Source organism: Macrotis lagotis, chromosome 1 (genome assembly GCF_037893015.1).
Source record: "Macrotis lagotis isolate mMagLag1 chromosome 1, bilby.v1.9.chrom.fasta, whole genome shotgun sequence".
Classification (NCBI taxonomy): domain Eukaryota; kingdom Metazoa; phylum Chordata; class Mammalia; order Peramelemorphia; family Peramelidae; genus Macrotis; species Macrotis lagotis.
The window spans coordinates 287,913,712-287,928,678 of NC_133658.1; the positions used below are offsets into that span (position 1 = coordinate 287,913,712).

At 37.1% G+C, this 14,967-nt stretch overlaps 1 protein-coding gene across 1 annotated transcript in view; it reads right to left on the bottom strand.

The window, feature by feature from the left end:
* CFAP77 (cilia and flagella associated protein 77) overlaps window positions 1–14,967 on the bottom strand; it is a 193,971-nt gene that overhangs the window by 56,015 nt on the left and 122,989 nt on the right. The window contains exon 4 of the mRNA XM_074210842.1: window positions 4,729–4,840. Within this exon, the coding sequence (XP_074066943.1) occupies window positions 4,729–4,840 (112 nt within the window). The remainder of the gene's footprint in view (window positions 1–4,728; window positions 4,841–14,967) is intronic.

The following is a 14,967-nucleotide window of genomic DNA, read 5'->3' on the forward strand; positions in this document are numbered from 1 at the left end:
GATAATCTTGCCTTTGATGATATAGCCAGGAGTCACTTCTCTCTGTTTTGTTTCCCCCTTGGATTCTGTAAGAGGCATGCTCAGCATCAGGTGATGTTGGAGAATCTGGCACTGAGAGAAAATTCAAAAGCCTGGGAGCTGCCTTGTGAAAATCATCAACAATGACGGAATTTGTGGTTTGTATCAAGGTTTCACGACACTTAGGTGGCAAAGTGGATAAACTCCTAGACAGTTCAAATACAGCCTCAGACATAGCTGTATGACCCCCAGCAAATCATTTAAGCCTGTTTTCTTTGGTTTCCTCATTTATAAATAGCCTGGTGAAGGAAAGGGCAATCCACTCCAGTACCCAAGAAAAACCCCAAATGGGGTCACAAAGGGTCAGACATGACTCCAAAAAAAACTTAGCAAAATCGAGTCTCAATGCAAGATATTATCTTTAGAGAAGCCTACTTAGGAACCTGTGATATAGCAAAAGGTATACTCCTGGATCCTATGAACATTCATATTGTAGCTAGTTGATGACTGTACAAATAGTAATTGCTCTGGTCTCCTATCTCTTTGATACAGTAAAGGAGGAAATAATGATGCAGTCTGGCAGGCACAAAGGAGCTAATATCAAACACATTGGGACAACTAACTGCCAGAAGAAGATTGCTAAAGGCAGGGGGTGGGCAAAAGCTATCTTCAAGGGTACTTGGTCCAGTGTTCTTAAGAAGCATAAATGGCACTTTCATGCTTATCCTGTACAATGAATTGAGGAGAGTAATTTAAATATATCCTAAATAAAAATGGAAATAATGAATATAGACCACGTAGAATACTTAAACAAACTTAGTGTATTGACCATGGACCTTCAAGAAATTCCTGACGTCTTTTTATCCAAGCTATATCATGTTTGCAGAGGAACCAGGAAAAAGCTCTTAGGAAAAGACACTCATTTATTTTAATCCGGTATTCATACAACAGAACTGATGGTTTACTATGTTGATTCTATTGGTTTGGGAGAAATAACAGTTGCCATAGGTACAAGGAAGCAGATTAACTTAAACCATTTAGTTTAAATAATATTTGGTAAATCATAAATTTATATTTACATATTGATTTTATTTTAAAAAATAATTCCTCCCATTTATACTTAAGCACTAAAAAATACTATTTTGCACAGCTGAATTGGCAGTTATGATGATGTATGTGATGTATGTAGGGCATTATACTATAAAACAATAAATACACAGAACACTTTTAAGATTCCTGATATAATAACTGGATTATTTTCAACATGGTTTTCTTATGGTGGGTTTTGGGATTTGTAAGTATAGTAAAGGTACTGGAATTTATATTAATCACAATAATACAAAATGGGTGCTGAAATCAGTACATATAGAAGAACATATGTTAAGATTTACTGAAATAAATTGTACATATGGTGCTACCTGACTAATGTCCAAATACAAAGAAATCATGTTAGGTTTATGGAAGAAATATTAGCTTTCTACCTCTCATATTACTCTTGAGCTTTAGATTCTTTTAGGTCACAATTCATAAATGCATTCCAAATAGCATCTTTTATAGATGAAGATACCAAAGATTAGAGTAATGAAATGATTCATTTATAGTTACACAGCAAATAAATAGTAAAGTCAGAAGCAGAACTCAAATCTAGTGCATACTACAGAAGATTTCAATAGTACTGTGAATCCAAGTGTAGCCTTGTAATATATGGTATATGGTGTAAGTTACTTTATTGCAATAAGACTATTTTTAAAGAAGAAAAATGATTTAGTAGCTAATAGTGGAAAAAGCTAGAGTGGAAAAGAGTAGTATAAAACAGAATGAACCTAGAATTGTGCTTTTCAAGCTAGTTATGTATATTTTCAGATTGGTACTCTCATCTCTTTCTTAGTACAAATAATTTTCAGTTGAAAAGAGATAGTGTCCAGGATTTAGTCACTATACCACTAGTCCCATTATGCTTTGCTCTGCTTGGAATTTCTGGGTACTACATTTCAGAATGATATTGAAAAGGTAAAGAGTATCCAGAGGAGGGCAATTAGGATGTTGAAGGGTCTTAAGATCATGGCATTGTAAGAATCAGTTGATGAAACCAAGGATATTTAGACTGGAGAAAAGAAAGTTTAGGGAGATAAGATGCAAAGGACACAATAGCTCTCTTCAAATATACAAAAGACTAACTTGTGGAACACGGATTAGACTTGTTTGACTGCTTCGGGAGGCAAAAGGAATAATGTGTGGAAGTTGCAGAAAGAGTAATTCAATTATGATGTTGGGAACTATTTCCTAACAATTAGAGTCATCCAAAAATGGCATAGATTACCTCTAATGGAGATGGATTCCATCCTGTACTTAAGAAGCATAAATGGAACTTTCATGCTTGTCTTATCCATTGAGTTGAAGAGAAAAATTTAAGTACATAAAAGTCCAAAAGTCTTCAAGTAAAGGTTGGATGACCACATTAATGTGGATGACAACATTGTATATGCAATAGAAAGGATTCATATTCAAGTGGGAGTCTCTGAGGTCCTTCTCAATTATAAATTGCAGAGATTCTTGTGAACCAAGTGCTAACTCAATCTTTCCTATTAGACTTGGAATGGTAAGAAGATTTCCATGTCATATGGAGAATTATTGATATTTAGCCTGGAGAAGAGAGGACTTGGGGAAGAATCACTTTTGTGAGTTCAAATCTAGTCTCATATATTAGATGACCTTGGTCACTTAATCCTGTTTGCCTTGGATTCCTTATCTGAAAAATAAGCTGGAAGAGGAAATGGTGAACCACTCTAGTATCTTTGCCAAGAAAATTCCAATTGGAGTCATGAAGTCATGTAATCTGATATGACTAAAATGTCTAAACAATTTGTCTTCAATTGTTTAAAGAGTTTTCATATGGAGGAAGGATGAAGCATATTCTGCCTGGCCCCTAAGGGCAGAAAATAGTATTTATAGACAAAAATAATGCATGGATAGATATCAGCTAGATGGAAAGAGGACTTTGTTTTTTTTAAATCAAAACTCTTTAAAATGACTTTCAGGAGGTAGGGAAACTATGCCTCTTGACATGTTTAACTGGAGGTGACTATGGCCATTTGTTGAGGATGATATGGGAAGAATTCATTTTTAGTTAGTAAATTGGATTAGACAAATTCCAAGGTCTCTCCCAACCTTGAGTATCCACAATTCTATGGGGAAAAAAGTTCTACCTAGTATGCAAGCCCTTCCAGGGCAGAAATGTTTTGTTTTGTTATCATATCCCAGCATGAAACACACAATAAATTCTTTTTAAATTGAACTGAAATTCTCTCCTTCCTTGAATCTCTTACATATTTCAGTTGTACCTTTTTGAGGCATCAATTGTACTATAATTTATATCATGATTGTTTGTGAATTTGTCTTATTTGTCACTTGTCTTTAAGCTTCATCAGGGCTGAATGAAGTCTCTACTCTAGCTCAGGTTAAATGGTTTTATTCTTTGACCATTGGTCTATCTTTGATGGCAAGAAGACTTTTCAGTGTCTATGAGTGTGATAAAATATTAGCTCCTTGAACATTGTACATACAGCAACAGCATCATTGTGTAATGATCAATTATGATTGACTCAGCTCTTTTCAGCAATACAATGATCCAAGATAGTTTCAAAAGATTCATGATGGAAAATGCCATCCACCATCCAAAGAAAGAATTGGTGAAGTATGAATGTAAATTGAAGGATACTATTTTCACTTTGGTTTTTTGGGGTAGTTTTTTCTTTTGTTCTGTTTCTTCTTTCATAACATGACTAATCTGTAAATATGTTTGACATAATTGCACATGTATGATCTAGATCAGATTGCTTAGTGTCTTGAGGACAAATGAGGGAAAGGAAGAAGGGAAAAATTTTGGAACTCAAAAATCTTATAAAAATGAATGCTGAGGCAGCTAGGTGGCTCAGTGGATAGAGCACTGGCCTTGGAGTCAGGAGTACCTGAGTTCAAATCTGACCTCAGACATTTACTAATTACCTAGCTGTGTGGCCTTGGGCAAGCCACTTAACCCCATTTGCCTTGAAAAAACCTAAAAAAAAAAAAACCAAACAAACAAAACTGAATGCTGAAAATTGTGTTTACATATAATTGGGAAACTATACTCTCCTTAAGAGTAGGAATTGTTACATTCTTTAAGTTTCTTTACCTAGCTCCTAGGACAGTATTAGGCACATAATAGACACTTAAAAATTGCTTGTTAGTTATAAAGAGAAACTTATTTTAAAAATTAGAACTCTTAAAAATTATTTTCAAGAGGTACAGGCTTATTTGACTGATCATTTCCAACATCAATTAATATTATATTTTAGCACAGTGTAGAAACTGGGGAATACAAAAATAAAAAAGACCCAGATCTTACAATTGAGAAGGGAAGGCAAAGGTAAGGTACTCAGAAATATTTATAATATAAATTATATAATAATAATACATAAAGCAGGACTTGGAAGTAGATGTGGTCCTATTAAAACATGACAAGAGAAGTTATTTTGGAGTCTTTGGTTCTAGTCAGTAAAGGAACAAAGAACTTGACCCTTTCCCCAATAAAAGCAAGTATCATAAGGGCTTGGATTCAAATCTTGCTTTCTCTGGAAAGACAGGCTGGGATGAAAAATAATAATGATGACAATATATGGCAGCACAACTCCCCCAGCCAAAAGTTTGTAGTTTAAGGTGATTTCTAGCTTTACCTTGTTTTTTTTTCTCCTTTTTAATAGCCTTTTGGGCTGCTTTTTGTTCTTCTATCCATAGCTGCTGGTACTTGTGCTGCATCAGATCAAAGAAGGGTGTGGAAGGCCTGAAACAAAGAGAGCCCAGACATGGTTTTTTAGGAAAAAGCAAAGCCACTGGCTGGATCTTTTCACTCCCACTTCAATTTAAGAGCATGTTAGCCAATCATTTTCTTATAAATTCCTAGGAATTAGGGAACAACACAGGCAGGGAAATCTGTTTGCAAACTTTTTGAGGGAAGCTACTAAATGCTGGTCATATTCACCACCAGGATCTCCTTCCCTATTGCTATAAAATTCTCCATTTGGAACTTTGTGAATCATGGGAAAATTGGATTCCAAATGCCAACCCCCTCCTTCCATGAGATTCCTAATTTCTGCTTAGTGAGGGATGCTTGAATGCCACCAAAAGAGCAGAAGAGTCAGCTACTTGTTATTGTTAATGTGCCTTTGAAGTAGGAAAGAAAATAGACATTATAATAAGGCCAATCAACTTCCCAAATGACTTTGGTTCAGAGTCATTTAACACTGGTTATCCAAGCTACCTGAATAAGCCCCTGAAGTGAATGGCCATATCATGGAGACTATAGATGATCTCTCTTGGTGACCAGCAATTCATAAAATGATGAACAAGATCTAGAAGGCATGGCAGGGGCCATCTAGTTTAACCTCCCTCATTTTGGTGATAAAGAAACTTGGCCATGTTCGCATAGTAAACCCCAGACACTAGATTTAAACTCAGGTACTCTGATTCCAGAAGTAGTGTTCCTTTCATTGCACCATTTTGCCTGCCAACAAAGTGAATTCTTAATGGCAGAGAAACAGGAGGAAAGATGATTAGTTTTGCCCTGATAAAATTGGAAATTTATTGAAACCCTACTCCAAGTTGTACTAGATAGTAAATAGGCAAAAAATACTTCTTTTGAAAAGGACAGAATGGTAGCATAGAAAAGACATTCAAATAGGGCTTAAGGGACCTGAGTTCTACTTTCAATTCTACTCTGAACTAGACATGGAACTCTAGATAAATCATTTAAATTTGCTCTATTATCAGGTTCTTTACCTGCAAAATAGGGGTAATAATTTTTACCCTGTCTGTTTCACAAAGTCACAGGACATAGTCTATGTAAAATTTCATCAAATAATCATAAAACACTTTACAAATATACCAAAATATAGACAGATAGGGAAGCACAAGATCAGATGAAAGTAAATCTTCAGAAATTTAGCCAGTGACCTGTATAGCAGTCCACCCAATTTGAAGAAAAGAGCAATAGAAGTAAACTATTAAACTCCTCTGCCCAGTCTTCCACCTAGTTACACCATTTAAAATATCTCTGTCTCCTAGTGGCTTGATTTCTACTAACTCCATCCACTAGTCTGATATCATGGGTCCAGGCTTTCAGATACAAGCTACTTCAATCTCAGGGCAAAATATCAGGTGTGGAGCAGTGAGCAATAAAAAAAATCTCTCTCTTATATGCTCTTTTGTTCAGGTGCTAGGGTAACAAGTTTAAATCATAGATATCTAAGCCAGACTTTATGAGCGGGTCCTCCTCCCGCTTCATCACAACCCACAGAAAGTTACTTTTCAAACATGAAGAATCCCCTTCTCCTTCTGTGTATCTTTAAGCTGCCAATGACAGGTGGATAATTTCTCAGAAAGATCTGGGAAACTGATCTCATCTTTAAAATATACTATTGAAGAAAACCATTTGGTGGTTAGCCCTTTTCTAATCTCTATCTCCTCCCTGCCCCCCAAATTCTATCCCTTTCTTCTGATGGTGAATTCTCTCAGACTCTTCTATTTCTCTGAGTAAAGATTAGAAAGGTTAGAATGTTGGGACAAATCTAGTAAGATAAAATGTGAGGACAAATATTGAGGCAACAAAATCGAAAAGGAGATGGTACCAAGCCTAGAGTTGGGAAGATCTGAGTTCAAATGTGACCTCAGACACTGTGTGACCTTGAGCAAGTCACTTAACCTTGTTTGAAAAATGAGCTGGAGAAGGAAATGGCAAACCATTCTAGTGTCTTTGCCAAGAAAACCTCAAATGGGGTCATAAAGAGTAGGACATGACTGAAAGAACTAAACAACAACAATAAAGCAAAAAAAATGCTAAGTTTCACACTTGGATTCAAAAGATCAATTTCATAAATGCTACATAGGAGAAGCATCTAATGATGTCCATAGCAATTTGTCTGAAAAAAAAAAACACTGGAGGGGCGGCTAGATGGCTCAGTGGATAAAGCACCGGCCCTGGAGTCAGGAGTACCTGGATTCAAATCCGGTCTCAGACACTTAATAATTACCTAGCTGTGTGGCCTTGGGCAAGCCACAACCCCATTTGCCTTGCAAAACAAAACCAAAAAAAACCTAAAAAAAAAAACACTGGAGAATTTTAGTAAGCTGTAAGGACCACTGTACTTTCCCCAGATTAGACCACAACTGGAATTCATTTCTGAGTGCCACATTTCAGGAATGAAATTGATAAGTTCAAGAGTGTCCTGAGAAGGTGAACCAGGATGATGGAGAGCCTCAAGCCATGGAATATGAGTATTAATTGATGATACTGGGACTGTTTAGCATGGAGAAGAGTAGTCTTAGGGAGAACAGGATTGAACAAGGATAGCTATTTTTAAATATTCAAAGTTGCAAGATCTATCTAGATCAATAGATGAATTCCAAGACTAGGAACTGTGTCCTGAGAAACAGAAGACCACTTCTCTCCTACCTGACCCCTCTGGCTAGAATTCTCTTTGGTGGAAGTATGCCTCCCTTTGGGAAGTTGTTTTGTTTTCTCTGTGCTGCTAGGCTTTCATCAGGATGCCACCTGAGTCGAGAGCAACCACCAGCTTTGAAATGCCACTCATGGCCAGATGATCTTTTTATACTGGAAGCAGAAGCCAGCAGTACATCTACAAATAGTGGCTCTTTTGTTTTCTGGTTCCTTCACCCCTGTGGTGACTTTTATTACTTAATTATTACACACCCCATGCTTCAGAACAGCCTAATTTATAGTCATGTTTTCTAATGATACCACAGGCATAATCTAGCAATATCTACCCCGAGAGGCCAGTCATATCAGAAGAGCTCTTTTAATACCTCCTCCCCCCTTCACTGTATATATCACAGGCAGCCAGGCCAGTCCCTGCCATTCTCTGTATTCCTTTGGCAGCTGGCTCTGACCATTTGCAATAGACCAGAATCATAGCTTTATTCCTGTCCCTTTTTCTAGCTAGGAGTCACCTCCCCCCAAAAGAATCATGCTCCCCTCTCGAATTCTGGAAAGGATAGAGTACTGGAGTTGAGTAATGGAACTGGATAATGGCATGGGTTCAAACCCTAAACATTTCTTAGTTCAAGACCAATGAAACCAACCTTCCTTTCCAGTTTAGACTGTTGGGTAGGGTTTATGTGTGTATGGGGGAGAGAAGAGTACATATTAAAATTAAGTCTGTTATCTTAGAATTTTTTAAGGCTATGTGGTTATAATGCTTGCAAATACAATATATATCACAATTGCATAAATAAAATCAGTTAAGTTAAATGAAAAATAAATAGTTGATCACACACAAATAGAAAGGTTATTTAAAGCACATAGGCCCTTGAGGTAAAAAACTTGTAGAAATTCCTGAAGCAGCAGCTTTCAACTACTTATGAATGAAAATCATTATTTTTTTCAAAACATTTAATGGAACACTATAAACAGAAAAGTAGTAATATAACATTAGCCACATAAATCTGCTCCACACTCTCCCATTTAGAAGCTGGAGGGGATCCAGAGGAACAATGATCAAACGGGCAGGACCATAAAATCATGATACATGAAGGAAACAGAGGTCTTTAGCTTGAAGGAGAGAAGACTGGGGGAGGTAGAGAAAGGGGTGGAGGGATGGGGAATAGTGCCTGACTTAAGTGAGCTCTAATGTGGGAAGAGACTGCAGGAATAATGAGTGGAAAGTGCAGAAGGCAGCTTTTGGTTTAAGTCAAGGAAAAAAACTCCCCAGCAGAGCTGTCCCAAGCTACATCTAGTGAATTTTTCCTCACTAGAGTTCTTCAAGCTAAGTCTAGATAATGGTTTGCTGAACATCATGGCTTAGACTAGGCAGATCCATTAAAGTTTGCAGAAGAAGAAACACTTTGAATGTCTTATTCAGGAAGAATAATATACCTTGGGTTGAACAGTTCCCATACCCTCTTGTAGATTATATGGAAAACTCCTGATATAGACATTTCCTCCAATGACCTAAATCTCCACTTAACAATGTTGTAGCTAAGTCCTAGGGAGTGTTACTGAGGACCAGAGAAGTCAAGTGACATAGTCAATGTTATATAGTATCAGAAGTCATGTCTGAACTTAACTCCATGTCTAGCACAACTTCCATAGTCTTTCCACTATAATGTGTTTTTTCTCTACTGAGATTTTACTACAGTTACAATCAGGGTCAGTCATAAAGGTTACTTTCTCTCTAGTTTCCCTTCCTACTCCCCTTTAACCACACCACAATGTTCTGAAAACTCTTAAATCACTACAATTTCTCCTGTTAGTAAGGAAAATAATCTGATAAATTGATTCACTCTTAAGCTATCAGGGAATTACTGGACCATTCCTCATAAGAGCACAGTTTTCTTACTGTTAAAGACCAGAGAAGAAAGGACAAGCTTAAACCAAAGGAATGAATCATTAATACTAGAATCCAGACCAGTGAGACAAATACATTGGGGCTGTGTGGTGGTGGCAGAGGAAGACTTTTTAATGTTTCTTAAAACACATTACCCAAAAAAGACTTTGAAAATCAAATGAGGGAGTTAGAAGAAAAACTGGGAAAAGAAAGGAGATGCAGGAAAAACATGAAAATGAAGTCAGCAGCTTAGTCAAGGAAATCCAAAAATATGCTGAAGAAAATAGCATGCTAAAAACCAGCTTAGGTCAAATGGATAAGACAGTTCAAAAAGTTATTGAGGAGAAGAATGCTTTAAAAAGCAAAATTGGCCAGATGGAAAAAGAGATAAGAAAACTCTCTGAGGAGAATAAATCCTTTAGACAAAGAATAGAATTCAGGGAGATTGATGAATTTAACAGAAATCAGGAATCAATACTTCAAAACCAAAAAAATGAAAAATTAGAAGAAAATGTGAAATATCTCATTGAAAAAACAACTGATATGGAAAACAGACTTAGGAAAGATAATTTGAAAATTATTGGAATACCTGAAAGTCATGATCAGGAAAAGAGCCTTGACATCATTTTCAAAGAATTACTACTGGAAAATTGCCCTGATGTTCTAGAAACAGAGGGCAAAATAGAAATGGAGAGAATCCACCAATCCCCCAGAGAAAGAGATCCCAAAAAACCAACCCCCAGGAATATTATAGCCAAGTTCCAGAACTCCCAAGTCAAAGAGAAAATATTACAAGCAGCCAGAAGGACACAGTTCAAATATCGTGGAGCTGCAGTCAGGATCACACAGGACTTAGCAGCAGCTACATTGGAAGCTCATAGGGCTTGGAATACAATATACCGGAAGGCAAAAGATCTTAGAATGCAGCCAAGAATGAACTACCCAGCAAGGCTGAGTGTCCTCTTCCAGGGAAAAAGATGGACTTTCAATGAACCAGGGGAATTTCAAAGGTTCCTTTTGGAATGGCCAGAGCTGAACAGAAGGTTTGATCTTCAGATACAGGACTCAGGTGAAGCATGGAGATTGGAGGAGAGGGGGAAAATATGAGGGACTTAATGAGGATGAACTGCATGTATAGAAAAATGATACTGATAATATTCATATGAACCATCTCAGTTAATAGAGCAGGTAGAGGGAGCTTTTATAGTTGAAGCACAGGAGAAAGCTGAATTTGAAGATAAAATATGGTGTAAAAATGGAGTCAATAAGAAAAAAAGGGAAATGGAATGGGAGAAAGAAAAAGGAGAGGGGGAATAGTCCAAGCTATTTCACATAATAAGATTTTTTTTTATTACATTGAGCTATTGCAATGATATGGAAGGGGGGGGAGGCAAGGGGGAATGAGGGAACCTTTGCTCTCATCAGAGATGGCTAGGAGAGGAAACAGCAAATATACTCAATGGAGTATAGACAACTGGAGTAAGAAGGAGGGGGGAGCAGGGGGAAGGGGTGGGGATGTAAATAAAGGAGGAGAGGATGGACCATGGGGGGACAGTGATCAGATATAACACATGTTCTTTTTTTACCTCTTGCAAGGGGCTGGGATTGGATGGCCTGCCCAGGACCATAGGGCCAGGTGGATTCTGGGCCTAAGGGGTGGTATGGGGGCTCAGGGTTTCTTGGCCCCAGGGCCAGGGATCTGCCTGCTGTGCCACTCAGCGACCCTACAGCAGAGTCAGAGTGAAAGGAGAGAGAAAATATAGTACATGGAAGTGGAGAAATAAGAAAGGAGGGAGTTGCGATCAGCAATGGCAATGTTGGAAAAATATGGAAGTAACTTTTGTGATGGACTTATCATAAAGAATGTGATCCACTCACGACAGAGTTGATGGTGTTGGAACAAAGACTGAAACACATTTTTTGTTATTATTATTTGGGGGAGGGTGCAGGGCAAGTGGGGCTGGGTGCCCTACCTGGGGCCACATAGCAGGGTGATCATTGGGTGTCTGGGGCCAGATTTGGACCCAGGTGCTCCTGGCTCAAGGGCCAATGCTCTGTCTGCCACCCAGCCACCCCTATTATTATTACTATTTTATTTTATTTTGGGTCTTTTTTTTTTCCTTCTTTTTGGTTTTTGCAGGGCAGTGGGGATCGGGTGGCTTGCATGTCACATGGCTGGGTGATTATTGGGTTTATGAGGCTGGATATGGACTCGGGTGCTCGTGGCTCTAGGGCTGATGCTTCGTCCATTGCACCACCTGGCCATACCTACAATTATTACTAGTATTTTTTTTTATTTTAATTTTTTTCTCCCCCCTTTACTTTTTTGCCCAAGCAAGTCTATCTATATTCAATGCGGGGAGGGGTACTTTGTTTACTTGTAAACAAGTATATCTTATTAATGTAAAGAAAAACATTTGTACAAAATGAGATTAAAAAATAAATTAAAAAAAATAGAAATAGAAATAAAAAATAGTGATTTAGAGGATGTTTTCCATTTGACTATAGATAGCTTTTATTTCTTAATCCAAAAACTACCTTCATTTCCTTTAACCATTTATCAATTGTGAAATGACTCTCATTCTTATAAATTTGACTTAGTTTGCTATATATTTGTGAAATGAAGCCTATATCAGAGAAACTTCTTTAAAAATTTTGTCCCAGTTTGCTGCTTTCCTTCTGATCTTGGCTGAATTTTTTTGCTTGGGCAAAATCTTTATAATTTAATGTCATAAAAAATATCCTTTTTATATTATTATGCATTTATTAAACATTAAATTATTTTTAACCTTAAAAAAAACACATTACCTAGGCTGATCCCTGTTTTTGAATATAACAGTGATTTCTCTTTTATCAGTCAAATATTGTATTCAATAATCAGAATAGTGCTTATTCTGTTCAGAGAAAAATGTTAAGTGCTGAAGGAGATACAAAGTTTGAATGAAACATGATTCCTGCACTCAAGAGAGCTTACTGTCTAGAGATCTAGCACATATACAAATAATTATGATGCTCAACAATATCTCTCTCTCTCTCTCTCTCTCTCTATCTATCTATCTATCTATCTCTATCTCTATATCTATATATCGGGGAGGTATAGTGTAAAAGTAAAGTGCTCCATGAGGTCTAAAGGTGAAGGTTATTTCCAACAGGAAATATTTACTGGAAGAAGAAACTTGAGGAGAGAGAATGGGAAGAAACTCAACAACCAAAGAATGGAAAGGAAGACATTCCAGGCATAAGGCAAATTATGAACAAATGGATGAAGATGATTATATATATATATATATATATATATATATATATATATGTGTGTGTGTGTGTGTGTGTGTGTGTGTGTACACATATACACCCATGTTTGCATATGTAATATATGCACATATACACATGCTTGCATATATATATGTATATATATATATATATATATATATATATATATACACACACACATACACATGTGTGTATGCAATTGATTGGCTATGAGATAGAGGAGAAAGAGTATGAATAATCAAGGCTGACAATCCAGTAACTACCCCAAGGAAGGCTGGATCCAGATTGTTAAGGGCTCTAAATGCCACGCAATGGACTTTGTAGTTTGTCCTGGATATAACAGGAAACTACAAGAGCTTCTTGGGCAGAGGTATGATGAGGTTAAATCAGCCTTTAAGAAACTTATTTTGGCAACTCTGGGTATGACAGATTAGAGAGGGAAAAGAGTGTAGGCAGAAAGCCCAACTAGAAAAGCATAATCTGGGGGTGGCTAGGTGGCGCAGTGGATAAAGCACTGGCCCTGGAGTCAATGGGTTCAAATGCGAACTCAGACAATTAATAATTACCTAGCTGTGTGGCCTTGGGCAAGCCACTTAACCCCATTTGCCTTGCAAAAACCTAAAAAAAAAAAGTATAGTCTATGAGAGGAGATGGTGCTAGAATTGGAGTTGAGGCTGTGTGAGTAGAGAGAAGATGGATGCAAGTAATGTTGTGGAGATTATTATTGAAAAGAATAGGTAACTGATTAGATATATGAGGTAAGGAAAAATGAGAGATGAAGGATGATTTGGTGTGAATCTAGATGACAAGAAGTATTATGCTGAACCTAGAAATAAGGAAGTTGTTTTTTTTTAAAAGATGAATTTAGAGGAGGGAAGAAATATTAAATTTGAGATGTCTATAGGAAATTCAGGTCAAGAAGCATTTGGTGATAGAGGACTGTAGCTTAGGAGAAAATGTATAAATGTATAAATCTAAGACATATAAATATTTGAATCCATGGATGCTGATGAGATCACCAAAAGGGTCTAGAGAGAGAGCAGAAGAGGCCCCTGGAAAGAGCCTTGGAGTATACCTTCACAGGGTATGAGGGACATAGATGATAATCCATTAAAAAAAACAAACATCCCAAGAAAACATAGTACTTAGGAAGAGAAGTTGTCAGTGGCATCAAATGATATAGAAGGATGAGGACTGAGAAAAGGACACTGGATTTGGCAATTAAGAGATCACAGTTAACTTTGGAGAGAGTGATTTCAGTTATCCTCTTAGAGTAGTCTAGATAAGTGATCTTGCTTGATTTTCCTTTTTCATTATAAAGCTTTTCAGTAACTTTTTGCAGATATATTTAAAAATCATATGTATTTTTTCTTGAATTTAAATGCAGTTCTGTATCATAAAATGAATATCTTTTCACCCAGAGTGAATGATTTTGCCACAGGCTCAGAGCCCCTTTGGTAATAATTATAATTTCTACACTTTATTCTAAGTAGCAGAAATCACTTCACATATAAGATCTTAATTATTTATTCTAACTGAATGAGAAAGGGATACTCTACCTAGGGAAGCTGAAGTCCAGAGAGGTCAAGTAACTTGCCCAAGGTTACACAGCAATTCAGTAGCAAAGCCTGCACCATCACCCCCTGAGGCTACGCTGGCTCTCCTTGATAATTTGAGATACTTTGTGAATATGAATAAGCTTTCAGACTGGGCTAACTTAGATACCACAAATCCAACCAAGACTGTCTAGCAAACAAATTTCAAAGCAGAAGATAAAATTCAAGCATCCTATTTCTCCCTACCTTCCCTAACAACTCTACTACATGTTATCTTTTCATTTTAATACAAAATACTAGATTTATACTATTAGGCACTCCCAAAGTCCTTAAAAATAATGTTATTGAGTTCTTTAATCCCTTACCACTCAAAGACTTCTAGGCCCTAGGAAGGGGGTTCAGAGAAGATTTAAACTTTTCCTTAGGGTAAATGATGAAGGGTGGGAGTTCTGATATGTAGAAGTAAGTAGAACCACCAGAGGTCAAGTACCTAGAGCAAATTCATCTTAGTCGCTGCTTCAGTGCAGAGACGTCACCTTTCATGTTACCATACCACCCAGTTGAAGTCAGCTAGGCTATGGAAAGGGTCATGAAAACGTGAATAAGGCAAAAAAACCCCATTACAGACTGCAGGAATCGCCAGGATAGGTTAAAAAAAAAAAGCCGTTTTTCTCCATAACTGAGTCCTAGGGGAAGAGAGGTAAAGAGAAGACTCCCAGCAGAGAAAGGCTGAAAGGTCTAGG